General features: G+C 42.3%; 1 protein-coding gene across 2 annotated transcripts in view; it reads left to right on the forward strand.

The window, feature by feature from the left end:
* Positions 1-15427, forward strand: part of CRMP1 (collapsin response mediator protein 1) — a 50462-nt gene that overhangs the window by 5016 nt on the left and 30019 nt on the right. For both annotated transcript variants that reach the window (XM_027891967.1, XM_027891968.1), the window contains exon 2: positions 12306-12394. In XM_027891967.1, coding sequence (XP_027747768.1) covers positions 12306-12394 — 89 coding nt within the window. The remainder of the gene's footprint in view (positions 1-12305; positions 12395-15427) is intronic.

A 15427-nucleotide genomic window follows, 5' to 3' on the forward strand; every position in this document is an offset into this window, starting at 1 on the left:
TACCCATAGCTAGTTCTTTGCTTTTTAATTTGTAATAAAATAAGAAACTGGAAGAATTACTTGAAGAATTTGAATCAACAGTTCGTTTTAATTTCATCACTTCTCACAGATTTCCTTCTCTGTGCTGGGGAGAGGACTGCTGGAAAAAAGAAAACCCAAACCTCAGCCTGTTCTCTTTGAAAGGGAATGTGTTGAAGCTTCTACAAATGAATATTCATTAACATTAGTATTGAGTTTTGTGACCAAATCAAAGGCATAAATTAACATTAGTGAAGTTGGCAGGCATCAGGGCTGGACTGCCTTTTTTTTGTTTTCTTTTTATGTTTTATGCTTTTGGCCCTTCTTCAGCAAAAGCAAATCGAGCTCTCTGTGTTATACCTTGTGCACACTGCTCATCCCACAAGTGCCCACAGGATCTGTCTGTGTGTATCTTCTGAATCCCCATTCCAATGTGGTAAATTAGATGTTTTCATTCTGCCACTAAGGAAATATACTGTACGTTCAAGACTTCTGGGCTCTAAGGAAATGCTTTGTGAAAGTATGCAACAATAGTGATGATGAAATCATATAAAAATGTCATTTGTTACTATTCTTAACATTTCCCCCCACTCTCACTCCTGATTTTTGGAGCTACACCAGTGCCTGTGTTCATTGGAGTAGTGAGAAACTAATTTTTGATGTTGTCCTATGTTCTGATACTTTGCAGTGGATCTTCCCATACCACGCTGTGTTCCTTGCATGGGGCCAGGAGCTGTCCTGAGCACACAAGAACAGCACCTAGCACCCTGCCAAACTGCACTTGGCCAAAACTTCTCTCTGGGATCAGGTCTGCAGTATCAGGAACTTTGTGTAGGAAGAGGCAGAGGCTGGTTTGACCTCTGATCAGCGTGGGAGCAGATACCACTCTTGGGGAGGCAACTCTGTAGTGTCCTTTCTGGGTTACTCCCCTTGGTGCACAGGGGCATAACTGACTCCTTGTGCTTTGTCTGACCATGCCTTGCCTCCTGACTCCTTTTGGACAGCAGGGCATGACTGATATCCCTTTCCCCCCTTTTTCCCTGAAGCAGCTTTATTCCTGCCTTCCCTTCTCTCTCGTGGTAGAAACACTGTGTTGCAGATAGCCCCTTTTGGCACTGAGCATCTCCCTTCTCTCCTTTACCAATCTGCATCTGTTTTTTTTCGTTTTATTTCACTTCATTTAGTTTCATTTCATCTGCCCCATTTTTTCATTTCCATTTCAGCTTCTGAAAGTTCATGCTTCTTGCAGTTTATCCTGTTTGTGACTCTCATGCTGCCCTTTATGAATTCCACACAGCATCCAGGCCTGCTGTTGTTAGTGGAGCACCAGCACTGCTCCAGTGTGAGGTGCAATTCAGATGTGAGACAGTGGAGAAACTGGGTCCCTTTCACTGTAAATACTGTGGGAGGGGAAGGACCTCTGTATTTGAAGCACCAGGCTGATCTAGTGATGCATTGAACCACTAAGTGTAAGCACTTCAGTCATGTCCTCTGCACTGTGTTGAAGTCCTTGAAGGGGGATCTCAAACCACTGGTTCAGGAGTGTTAGCTGGGGATGGAGCAGGGTGTGCATAATGGAAGGGTGGCCAAGAGGGCATCTACAGGAGCACATTTCTCAGCCTGTATAGTATGGAAAGCCACCACATCCATTGCTGAGGAGTTTTTCTGCATGAAGTGGCAATCTTTTGTGCTTCAGTTGTGCAGGATGTTCTCATGCAGACCAGATTTTCCAGGATATACCCCCCTGCTCGTTGCTTTTAACATTGCTATTATACTCCTCTTGTTCATCATATTACAGGGAATCAACAGAGATGATGACACTGAAATATCTGTTACAACTTATTTTGGCTTCTGTGTTTTGGTAGTGCTTGGCACTTTTCAAGCAAGGCCTGAGCCTAGATGAACTCAAAATTGCAGCATATACAGAGCACAGTTTAAAAAAGGCATGTGGCATGTAAAATGCCTGTTACAGGACATGTTTGTTCCAGCAGCAACTGCACCCATTAAAACATAATCTGTTTGAGCTCAGTGAAGAGGAGGTGTGAATACAATTCTACTGAGCAAAGACAGAGTAGCTAGTCACCAAAGCAAATGCAAGGAGGCATTTGGGAGAGGAAAATGGTGCCCAAATCTCTTAGAAAATTGGAATAATCTTCCTGGGAATAGTCCAAGAATTGGCATATGAATTGGGAAAGGCACTGCTGGTCCTGAGCTGACAGACTGTAAGGCATGGGGAGAGAGCTCAAAAACGTGGTGTTACAGAGGAACTCTCTCACTATTGAGTGTAGCAAGAAAGGAGAAGAGCTGGCACAATGGGAGAAAAAGAAGCAGATGTGGAAAAATGGAGAGGCTGAAGAAATTCAGAGGAGTGGGCACAGAGAATAATTTTAGTTGTTACCTTTTGAATTGATGTGAAGAGACATGAGAAATAAGTAGACTTCAGTTGAAGGCGGCAGAATATTTTGAGAGAGAAAAATTGCATTCTAGATTTCTGCTGTGTGAGACAGTAGTTCAAGACAGAAATTTTGTGTTTGTCCTGAACAAAATGCTGGGGTAATGTGAGGTGTTCTGGTGTGAAACAATAGCTCTGAGAAAGCTGTCGACTAATTCACTTTGGACACCAGGGGAGACATCCTACAAATGCAAGACATGGTGAGTACCTGGAATGGTGAACCAAAGTCCTTGAGTAGGTTTGGGTCTATTCTGTGTCTCCCCTTGCTGTGCTTTTTTACCACCCACCTTTGTTTAACAGTATGAAGCTACACTCAGATTGGTGTGTGACTTGCCAAAAGTGTTTGAAAAGCCTACTGAGTGCTGGGCATGGGAACACTGTCTCATGTTATTATTCTGCTATTGACGCAAGATTTGGATTGATTTAGACAGCATGTTCTGTCCTGCTTTGAAACACCAAGGCCTGGGACTTCTGTTATCTCTTCTTACTCTTTGTAAGAGTAATTTGTTATTTTGTTATTTTTTGTGATTTTGTTATTTGCTTAATCTTCAAAATTACATTTTCCCATCTGTATCTGTTTAATAGACTTGCCCTCTTTCAGTTTATTTGTCTGTCAATGAACATTTGTGAATTCACGTTGTGTAGTGAACTGGGCTTCAGCCTGGCAGCGCTTGAGATGCTTTAGTTGCTTCAGTATAAGTTTTTGGACTTCCAGCCACCATTTCCATGATTCTGTGACACATCTATTCCTTTCCTTTTTCTGCAGGAGAAGGAGTGGCCAGAGTGTTCAAGCCAATTCCATATGGTGACTTAAATTACATTCAGAGTAGGTCCTTCTGGGGACATATCTGTGGAGACTGAAACCTTTGGCAGCAGGACAGAAAGAAGGGTTTGGGGCAGTGATTCCTTTAAATGCCACCGTAAGTTCATCAGTCAGTGCCCTCAGCAGGGCATCAGTGTTTTCAGCATCGTAGCTGGTGCCACCACAGGGAACTGAGCTGTGCTTTGCTGGAAGCTGGGCAAGATTGGAAAGGGGACAGTGGCTGTCAAGGAAGACAAGTAGTGCAGTGAGGTGATCATCTGAATCTTCTTACAAATGCTGAGAGTGATCACTGCCAATGAGCTGCTTTCCTGACAAGGGGTCAGAGTCTGTTGTCTGCTTCACTCCCATTTCTTTCATAAGAATTATATAAGTGGTAAAAAGGGGAAACTTCCATTTTCCTTTATGGGAACCAGGAGAGCCCACTGGCTTATGAAGCACTTGAGCATTGTGAGAGTTATTTGGGATAAACTTGCTTTTTGTATATATGGGAGAGAGAAATGCTTTTTTATGTATGAGAGAGATGGAATAGAGATGAGTAGCTAAATAATTTGCAGGTTTTTAATCTTGCTATATGTAAAGATGGTGGCCTTGTTCCCTGCAGCAGAGATAACTTTGGGATTACATTTGCTTGTCATAAGACAAAAGTTTTTTACATCTTGTGCATGTCGTGTTGAGGTTTTAGGCCTTGGTGTTAAACCTGTTGATGTTTAACTCTTGCTTATGTTACTACTCAATAGTAAATGTCCCTGCTGACTTCAGTGAAGTCTACAATCCGAGTATAATCTCCTGTGTGTAATAGTGAGGACCCAGGTAAAGCTGATCACCCTTGCCCACCTTGCACGTGGCTGGCTAAAGGAGTAGGCAGTGCTCAGAGTGAAGAGGCTGTGGTAGGGTTATTTGTGAACCAGTGCTGATACTATGTGAGGTGAGGCAGCAAGCATCACAACTTGCTCTCACTGGCAGAAGCAATAGTTGAGGCAATATAGGCAGAAAGTGTCTGAGTGCAAACAATACGCGTGTGCCTTCACTGTATTTAGTCAATCATGAATTATCGTTGCTAACAACATCCTAAAGGCATTTTGTACTATTCTGGTTGCCTTGCATCCATGACCTCTGTTAGAGAAGGGATTCTTTATGGTCTTAGCTGGATTTTGACTGTGACTAATGCCAAGGCGGATACATCCCTGATGCAGGTTTCTGACTAGAACTTAGATAAAACACATCTTCAGTTCAGTGGCAGACAGCAGACAGCCATGCTGTAAATGTCTGTTATTTTTTCCCAAGCTTAAGCTTTCCTGTGAATGGCTTCCTGGGATTTTGAGATCGCCTCTAATTGACGTAACCTGTGTGTAACCCAAGGGATGGGTATAGCAACATACAATGCAATGGATTCAGCCCTCCAGCCCATACTTAGGTGAAACCCCTGCTGATGCCAATGAATATTGTCATGAATAAGATGTTTGTTGTGCTTCCCTTCTGAAAGCAAAGCAAAGATGACATTTACAGTGAAGAAATCCCAGTGGAGTTAGTAGCTGTAGGAGTAGCCCTTTTAGACTGTGTGATTAAGCAATGAAACTGCCAGCTGAATAGAAAGTCAGGTCTTGAAAGGGGAAACAAAAGAACATCAGATCTTTTAAATGAATAAAGATGAATGAATACATTGGCTACAGATCAAGATACAGTATTACTACAGTCAACATAATCCTTCCTAAATTAATTGCCATATACTAGAGTGCATTTACTAAGAAAAGAACCTTAAAAGCAGGATTCTCCATTAGTGGCCTATCGGAAATGATGCCTCAAGGATAGAGCGTTTTACAAGGAATTCCCGGAGTTGATTCAGGGTTCACTCTAGCTAAAAATTACTTCCTATGGAGAGCAGCCTAGACGTGAAATTCAAAAGGAGGGATAGCACTGATTAAAAGCAGATCTTCTATAAGCAGACAGCACTTCATGAAATCCCATTTACAGCTCTTTGATCCTTATGAAAGGATTTTAAGCAAACATTCCTCTTGGGAAGGTGTCTTTCTTCTTTTGCCATTAAGTTTAAAAATGTTCCTTATTTGTAAGTACTTTGCTAAAAGCAAAGTAAAAGGTAACTTAATTGTATTGTATTACAGCTGGGTCTGAATCTGACCAGCTCTGGCAAAAGGCAGCCAAGTACATTCACAAAAAAAAAAAAAAAAAGGTAAATGTCTTGTATGTGATGGGAAATAAGTCTGCAAGAGGGAATGCATGGAAGCACAGAGGAGTTTTGAGTGTCTCCCTCCCCTGATTGCTAGAGGGACTTTAAAAGCCTTTGAGAAAGGGCTCCCTTGCAAATAATCTTGTGGAGGATTGGGTAATCAAAGACAATAAAAATAGCAACCTGTATTTTTTTGTACCTTCACTCTAATCTGGGGATGCTGTGTCTTTTGTAACTGTCAGTGGCCTTTTTAGAGCCTTAGTAATGAAGAATTCTGCCTCTCAAGTGCTAAAAGACTGAAGATGAGTGTCTTCTCTGCAAGTATGATAACATAGCTTAATGCCTTTTTATGTCTGTTGCATTTAATCTGATGTCTTTTAAACCACATGCAGGGTTAGACACAGAACTGAAAATACAGGTGGATTTGGAATTTAAACTGTTTTGAAATGGCCATTTAGCATAAAATCCTTAGTCATCTTCAGGGCTCTTGACTAATCTGGGTTGTAGAGAATGCAGCTATTGTTGCTCTGGAGATGTAAGGACAATGTTATATTCTAGTAAGTCCTTAGAATTACACAGAGGATGAAATCACTGCTGAGTGTTTTCTCCTCCTCTTGGCCTGGAAAATCTGCATTTGAGTGTTGCAGAGGCTTTTTTGGTTGGCTAAAGCTGCAATGCAGCAATTGTAAAGGTCCAAACCAAGAATGAAGCAACACTTAGACCCATATGCTGAGTATGTTATATGAAGTTAATTGTAGGTAAATTTTAAAGCAAACTGTAAATAGTTAATGATTTACTTGATTTAGATGTGAAGATATAATAGGTAGACATTCAGTTTGTGGGAGAAAAGCAAGGATGTAGTAGCATATATAGGAATTGCAGTCTGGACAGATGCTGCTATTTTATGATAAGACCACTCTTGAAATCTCTTGGAATCTTTTCATATGGCTAGAATACATAACGGCAAGTGGCAAATTCATTCTTCCCTTTCTTCTTTTTTTTTTTTTAAAACTCCATCTTTTATCATAGAGGTGTGGTTTTCTCTGTCAGGTGCCTGCAAGTGCAGTCCATGGGTATCGATACTGTAGAGAAGTGTGTGGCTTGCTATAACTTGTGCTGCATTGTATTTTGACATGCTGCACCAATTTGAAATAGTGTTTAGTAAATCTTATGGCAGTTTTATTTCTTCTGTTACTATGTTTTTTAGTAGTCCCAAGAAGCAGATTGAGAACTGCATGTGTAAAAACTGTTTGAATTTTTGTCGTGTGTAATATTTTTAGATACCTCTAGCTCTGAGGGGAGTGGGTGAATGAAAAAAGGCTAATTTTAAATTTCTTTGCAACTGCTCCTGGTCTAACATTTGGATCATATTTTAAAATAACCCAGAGCAGAGCGATTTGCTGCACAGGGGAATTTGACCTCACTTGGACTTGCCCAGACCCCAGTGCAGGACTGAGGACCATGACAGGCCTTGGGGTCTTGCAGGTTGGCCAGGTGTTGCTTCTCACTGCTGGCCTTTGCCAGTGGGGCACATGAAAACGTGGGCATGCTTCACAAGAGCTGAGCCAAGCTGAGTGAAAAATACCAGCAAAACAGGCCATTTGTACAAAATTGTGCCAGTCACTAGCTTACAGATGTTTCGGGTTGCTCTTGCTGTGGTGGAAACAATAGTTGTGAGGGAGCGACAGCCGCCGCGTCGAGTCTGAGCAGCCAGCCCCTCCTCCTGCAGCAAGCGAGTTTGAGGCATCTCCTTCTGCTGCCATGACAATTGCTGTCATGTCACAGACTAAGCTCTGCAGCTTTGCTGCCAGGTTAAGCAGGAGAAGCTAGACTGTGATTAGGAAAAGATGATCAGGAAAGCAGTGCGCAGGGTTTGAAGGTGAAGGGCTGTGAGTAATAGGAGTGGCTGTATCATACTCAGCAGTGAGGTGAGCTGGGAGGTGCCAGAGTGCTTGTAAAATGGAGCTGCAGGGGAGACAGCAGATAACCATCGCGGCTGTGCTGATGCTGTGTCATACATAGCCAAGCATAGAACTCAGAAGAAAACAGCAACAGTGTGGCCACATCACTGCAGTAGTGACAAGTGGAGGAGAAACACCTTGACTCCAACACACCCCAAAGTGGCTGCAGAGCATGGATTTACAGTAGTGCTTTCTACATCTCCCATGCCAATGAGAGCAGTTTTTTTCCCCCTTGAGTCTTGGCACCTCATAAATTGCTCAGTATAATACTCCCTCTCTGTTTTGCTGTGTTCCCGCTGTCTGTCCTTGGCAGGCTGGAGGGAGAAGAGGGTCTCGTCAGCTTCCCTTGGCTTGCACTGGAATGAGGTGGGCTGGCAGCTTTCTGTGCCAGGCAATGCACTGAAGGCTTGGTATGGAGCCCTTAGGGCTCGGCAGGCAGGGCACCAATGCCTGCTACATCTGTCATCTGAATAGAAAGGTGGCAGCCACTCTAGAAAGGCAAACACTACTGTTACCTCCTGAGCTGAATGATGAGCCCATTGCTGTTTGCATTGGGAGAACATCCAAAAGTCATTGAGTGGCTGAGGGTACCTCTTAGAACTGGGCAAAGACAGCGTTCTGCCTAGAGGGGATTACAGCTGGGAAGGAGAAATACAGGCCAGTGCTGCCGTGATTAGTTCAGGAACTTCAGCTCACTCCTCCCTCCCCCTCATGCTTTCCCCAGGGGACTGCAGTGTGTGTCTCTTCTCCAGGCTGAAACAGGGAGAAGAGGAACGTGGTCTCTGGTTTTTCTGGGCATTTGTCACTTGGTCAGAAAACTGCAAGCAGCCTGCCTGACATCTTGCCCCTGGTAAATAATAAATGGCCCCTGACCACGCACAGCCGGCTGCGTGCCTGAGGAGGCTGACCTACTTCACAGAGCCTGTGTGTGCCCAAATTTCTGTCCAGGATTTCACAGCAAGTACCAGGGACCTAAACCAGTGCAGGATCACCCAGACACCAGTGGCAGGGTGGCAGTGATGCGGAGTGGCAGCATCCCTTTGCCATCACACCAGGGCTGTGGCTGTCCCTGAAACCTGTGCTTAGGCTGTGGCAGGTAACGAATACTTCACGTGGACCAATGATTTGTATGAAAGTTTATTACATGAAAAATACAGCAAATTCCTTGTCTATATTAACCCATGCCTCCTTTCTAGTAATTTATTTTTGAGTCATTTTTTCCAACATGTTCATGAAAATGCATCTATGTGGTAGGTGCACATAGACATTGGATGCTGGTGCTCTGGTTAAGGACAAGCCACCTCTGGTCCTTAGCAGGGTATTAGAGGCATCTTGGGCACAGTGTGCGGCTGAGGTGTCCACAGGGCACCGAAACCTCACCTGGGTTGCTTGTGCCCATCAGCATCATCTGCGTCAAGGTACTCTGCTTTGCAACAGTCTGTAATGTGTCCTACAGGCACACTTGGCAGCTCGAGTTGCTTGGGAGAGGTTCCAGCAAAATTATTTTTCTTCTGAATAGACTGATTTACTGTAATGGAAACGTGTTAGAGCTATTTCCACACCTCTCAGGTCCTGATGAAAGCTGGGCGAGGCTCCACGGCAGTGTCCCCAGTGGCTTGGCAGTCTACCTGGGGAGTATCAAGATGTGTGTTTTTTTGGCAGCTTAGTCTCCCAGCTTCCTGTACCTGGCTGGGGGAATCTTAGCACAGGCTAGCTCAGGTGCAGGACCTGCTTCCTTTTTCAACGGTTCTGTATTTGTTTGTATTTTCTTCTGAGGTGTCAAGAATTAAAATCGAAAGTCTTCAGTTTTAAGTGCAGGTTTTTTTCTTCACCAGAATTTCTTACACCCTCCAAAATTCCGAAGGTGGTGAGACTTTGTAGCTAAACATTCAGTAATCCTTTAGACTGTAGTAAGGCTTAATTTAATGTCTGACTCCATAATTGAGTGCTTTCTTGAAACTGCATTTGTATCCTTTTTAGGTTAGATTATTCTAATGTCTAGTTTTGTTACTTGTATATGTATTTGTAAAAATATATAAAACCCTTATATCTACAATTATTTTTTCTGGAGTTGTACTTCAGCTTTGTTTTAGTCTTTCTTATTTTCCTTGTGTGTTACGTTTGTTTCTATTCATTATGCATATTCTCCTGGTTTAAAAGCAGCAAAATGTAGAACTTCTTGATGAGCTTGCAGATTTTTTGACTCATTAGCAGTGACAGATGCAGTGCAATAGTAGCATTGCCTGCCTGTATCGGTAAGCTCTTGACTCTTGTAATTGGAGAGTATTAATGTTTAAAAAGGCAATTGAATGAGCTTAAAAAGAGCTCACAAGATGGTGGTCTCCGCAGGTCAGCAGGCAGCGTAGTAAATCATGATGGTGAGGAGATGCAACTGCCAGCACGTGGCAAAATGACTTCCTACCATTCCAGCTGCTGATTCACAAGTCCTGTAATTTCAAGTGACAGTAGGGAGGCTGGGGAGAAAACAGGGAGCCTGCTCTGGCAAATTCCAGATAGAGGACTTGCATTCATCTCCATCCTCTAATGAGAGGGTGACAACATTTGAAGCAGGTCCTGGGGATATATGTCATCATACTTCTGTGCCTTGGTTCCCCCCAGGGTTTTCTCACTGCTGCAGCACGTGAGAAAAGCCTCAGACCTCCTGTGTACATACTCTTTTGTTGTGCACTGTATTTCAAATGTCTTTCCCCCCCTTTCTTTCTCCCCTTAAAAATGTGTGTTTCTCTCCTTTTGCTTTTCTAGAATGATGCAGGCTATAGAGGCTTTGAAACTGCAAAATTGTTCAAGTACAAGCTGAAAAGTCAGTATGCATGTAACTGAGAAATTACATTGTAACACCCATAGATCTGCGTTAGCACTTTTTAATGAATAAATTTTAAGAAATTTACTGTTTCTTGTTGTCCTGGTTTTATAGATTAAGAATATATCAACTTATTTGTTTTCTAAACTGGGAACTCAGGACATTTATAGTTAATATGCCTGAGTCATCTTGTAATTAAACAAGGAATTGAATCTGGAGTGAAGAGTATAAAGCATGGGCAAAATGGAGATTCTGAGTTATTGTCTGTTGAGCCAAGAAAATAATTTATAATAAATGGCCTTTTTTTTTGTATGAATGGGAAAAGAAGATTCGGACTGCTTTAGAGTTTTACAGCATTCACAGTCACTTGGCAAAGGTCTTTCCAAAAGCATTATGTACTTGTCGTGGTTTAACCCCAGCTGGCAACTCAGCCCCACACAACTACTCCCTCAATTCTCCCCCAACCTACAGTGGGATGGGGGAGAGAACTGGAAGGGTAAAAGTGAGAAAACTCTTGGGTTGAGATGAAAACAATTTCATAATGGAAATATAATAATAATAATAATAATAATAATAATAATAATAATAATAATAATAATGACGGGAAGGAAAATAAAGAAGAGAGAGATAAAACCCAAGAGGGACAAGTGATGCACAACATAATTGCTCACCACCAACCAATCGATTTGCAGTCAGTCCCCAAGCAGTGCTCCTGCCCCTCAACCTTCCTCTGAGTTTTATTGCTGAGCATGATGCCATATGGTATGGAATATCCCTCGGGTCAGTTGGGGTCAGCTGTCCAGGATATCCCCCATCCCCATTCCATGTGCACCCCCAGCCTCCTCACTGATGATGAACAGAAAAAGCATTAACTCTCTGTGAGCACTGCTCAGCAATAACTGAACCATCCCTTTGTTTTCAGCACAAATCCAATACACAGCCCAGTGCTGGTGAGGAAAATAAAGTGCCCCAGCCAAAACCAGAATGGCACTGAAGTTACAGACTTTCCCTGTGTTTGAGTAGGTAGCAGGATGCTGGCATTTCCAGTATGACTTCTTCAATGAGAGAGCTTAAATACTGGTTCTCAGGAATATGGACGGGTAAAAATTGCTTTCTATAAAATGTATTTTTTAAGAACAGCATGTAACCATTTGAACAGTACCCCTGCAGACTTGGTATTTTGAACACTTCTTTGTGGGGAAAAACGTTTGCTTTCTGGCACTTCAGAAAATACAAACAAGTGGTAGCTCTCTCAGCTGTTGGTATGATATTTCAGGGGAGCCAAACTTTGAAGGCTGCCTCCTGTCCTCGTTCATGGAGTGAGTGAGATACGTAGTGGGGAGTCTCAGCACAGAGTGCCCCCAGTTCATCAACATCCTGTGATCTGCAGGAACCACAAATGGACAACAATTCCTTCTTCACACCCGTGAAAAGCTACACTTTTTGCTGTTGGTCTGTAACTCAGTGCAGGAGGCACAAGCTGTGGGTCACATCCCTTGGCTGCTGTGGTGGGGTGGCGTAGTTGACCCTGCTCAGCTAATGTTGTTAAGGGAGTTTCCTTGGGCAGGAATTTCTACATGTCAGGGCTAAGCAGCCTCTCCTGACCTTGTCCCTTTGCGTTCCAAGCTCTGTTACTCTTCCAGAGGTGCCGACAGTGCCATGTGAGCTCAGCTTGGCCATTGCAGAGTTGGGCTGCTTCTTTTGGGGGCTTCTCTTCCCTTTTTGGCTTTTGTGCGATAAGGTGGTGGTAAAAGGGGGATGCAGTGACATTTAGTGTTTCCATGTGCAGTGATTTCTGCCTTGAGGAAAAGGAACTGTGATGACCATGAGGTCTCATGTTCCAAAAGTCACAAATGAACAGCCAGTGATATTATGGTTTTCTTCTCCATTGTCTATGTACCCCTATGAATCTATGACCTTTATGTAGAGTGTTTGATATTAACGGCTTTTGGTATAATATGAGCATATTTGGTGTCATCAGTATGTTGTTATGTTTATTTATTTCAACAAATTCACATTTGTTCCTTTTTTTTTTTTCCCTCCAGAGTGACCGACTACTCATTAAAGGTGGAAGAATTATCAATGATGACCACTCCTTCTATGCAGACATATACCTAGAAGATGGACTTATAAAGTTGGTTTTACAAAATATTGAACTTTTTTTGCATGCATGTTAGCGTAGACTACTGTCATTTCTTGATGGTGCTCATGGAAATCTTGTGAATGGAATCTTGATTACCTCTAGATGTAAACCCATAGTAGAGGAGTGTGAAATTATTAAATTCTGCCATTTCATCTCTGCTAAGATTAGATAAATAGGAAATTTCTGTAGTGTAAATTGAAGGTATTTGCTTTTCAAAGGAAATCCTAGTTTTTATCATAATGGTCAAGGCAAGTAGGCTCTCTCAACACAGCTTTTTTCCCCATACCTAGTCTGTGCAAATGCAGCCATGCTCTGAAGGATTGTACAGCACAGAAACCTGAAAGATGCCCCATATTGCATGGTGTAAATGGGGACTTGCTACTTTTCAGTTGCCCTTTTGGGTAATGCTCAAGCATAGCACATTCTGTTCCTACAACATTGAGCCTGAGATTAGCTCAGTTGATTATAACATGGTGCTAAGGACACCGAGGTTGTGGGTTTGATCCCTGTAAGGGCTGTTCACTTTGGACTTGATGATCCTTGTGGGTCCCTTCCAACTCAATGTATTCTGTGATTGTTATGCATTGTTCCTTTGTCCCTTTTCTTGCCTAGAAATGGTATATGATCTTAAAGGATCACACAGAAAGAAAATCCTACTGATTTATCAGGCTACAAAATACAGGAACTGGGAAGGTATTTGCTAGGTGGAAAACTTGAAATACCTGTTATTGAGAGCCTGAGAAACTGTAAAAGAGGAGTCCATGTACTCTGCTGGTCCTACCTTGGCTTAGTGGAGATGAGGATCTCTGGCTTTGCAAAGTTATGTTGTGTGTATGGGTACTCTGATGGACACAAGAATCAAAGCCTTTTTCTTGGTTGCTAAACATTTTCACTAGTGACCTAAGAAGGTTGGTCTCCAGAGGCCGTAACTTAATGCACAGAAACATATTTATGGTTATCTGGTAAATAATTAATTACCTACTTGTTTTCAAAGCTCCTTTTCTTAAGATTATATCATCAGATTAAAAGTCCATTTCTTTGTATATATGTGCCTATTTATATTATTATGATTCAGGTTAGTATAACAGAAAAAATCTGACTCCTTTTATCCATGCTTTTCTTTTTAATACTTCACTCTGCAGTTGTAGTTTTACTTGCATTGCAGAAGTGGGAAAAGGAGCATATTGTTTTAAGCGGAGAAGACACAAAATTCTGAACTTTTTTTTAATAGCAACAATCAACCAAGTTGTACTCTCTTTGATAGGTATTTGAGTTTTTCTGTGCTTTTGTTAGTTCAGGTGCAAGTTTCCTAGTAACTCTTGAAAGCATCATAACTGCTTTAACAACTAAGAACATGAGATGCTAGGAGTCTGAAATTGCTGTGAATTTTTTGCTTTGATTCCAGAAATGCAACGGTGCTTGGTAGGCAGGTTAGCAGTGCCAAGGTTTGACCTGCCCTTGTTGAGTGCATAGACTCCCTCTAAAATCCATGGGTGGATTCCTACCTCCAGAAAGTACCTCAGCTGCCCAAGATGGCTAAGATTAATAATGAATAGACAGGCAAAATCCTAATTTTTAAAAGGCCTTTATCTTTGCCCAAGGAGGCTGTTCAGAACCCTGAGTCATGCTTGGTTTCCTGGATTGAGATGGCCTAAGACTTTTCTTTGTAAACTGTGCAAGAAGTCCTGCTCTGAAAAAAACAGCTAATTTGTGAGGGCAACCTGCTGCAAGATGGGCTTGGGTCCGTACTATGTTCAGATGCTAAATTTTGCAGCCTAAGGAAGCACTGAGTTTGGTTTCTTCTCCAGCTAGAACTGCCCATTGTGTCTAAATATTTAACATCATTATTAAATGTGGCTCAAGATCCTTTGTAGCAGGGCCTTGAACCTCAGTCATCCACATTTCAGTTGATGCTCTAACTCTCCAGCTGCAGATCCTGCTGATAATACAGAATTCTTGCCACAGAACAGAGGAGACACCAAACCACTCAGCCCAGAAAAGGCAATAGTGTCCTTGTTTTGCTGGGATATAAATGATCTAGATTAATTTTCTTACTCTGCAGTGGAAACTGATTGGAAAATAAAGGGTTGGGTTTCTCTTGCAGATTAATGAAATGAATAGAATCTTTTACCACTTATGTCCCTGCAGATTGTTTTGCAGAGAGGAAAGCAAATATAACTTTGAGTGTGTTTGAAGATTAGCTACAGCTTGGAGAATGGTAGATGCTCTTTCCTACCTCTCAATGCTCAGACTGGCTCCCTGAGTCCAAGGGAGCAATGGTGGATTTTTCCCACATGAAACCTAAGCCCTTCACACTCAGACAGCAAGTTCGAGAGGCAGTTCTCTGGTATCTGAATAGTAGTTTAAATCTTTGGTAATTTAAATTGCCAGTGGCCTATAAATAATGTATTTTGTGTACATCTGTCCTGCCTCTGCTATCACATGAGGAAATGAGCCCTGATCTCAGTGCCAAGTACCAAGTCATGACCTGCCCCAGGTCATGCCCCCACTGTCTCGGGCTTGCTGTCCACTGCTCCATCCCTGCCAAGGGAAGGGTTGGGTACCTCTGCAAGCATGCAGGGTGGGTGACTGGGGATGTGGTCTCTGGAGGGGGAGACCTCAGATGCTTAAAGGAGTCCTGGGCTTCATAACCATAGAAGTAACTTCATGGAGTTCTGGGGGAGGTTTTCAGCTTTCTTGGGAAGAGCTGAAGCCTGCTATTCCTATTGTGTTTTAATCGGCTCATGTACAACAGAATTAACCAGCTTGTTCAACTGAAAATGGTAGACAGCATCAACTTTCTGTGGGTCTGAGTTTTCTAGTAGCTGATTTAGCAGAAAACCAGCTCAATTATTTGTACAGGATCTAAAATACAGTTATCTGCTCTATTATATTTCTTCACCCACAAGGAACTGAGCCACATTCTTATTCACATACACTTTGAATTAATGAGTGAGCAATTCAGGAATCCTGAATGCAGTCATGTTATCTCCTACTTTCTGTTCTAGTCAGTCAGAATAAAAA

This window comes from Empidonax traillii, unplaced genomic scaffold (genome assembly GCF_003031625.1).
Source record: "Empidonax traillii isolate 1590-97213 ecotype Southwest subspecies unplaced genomic scaffold, ASM303162v1 scaffold336:size770142, whole genome shotgun sequence".
Taxonomy (NCBI): domain Eukaryota; kingdom Metazoa; phylum Chordata; class Aves; order Passeriformes; family Tyrannidae; genus Empidonax; species Empidonax traillii.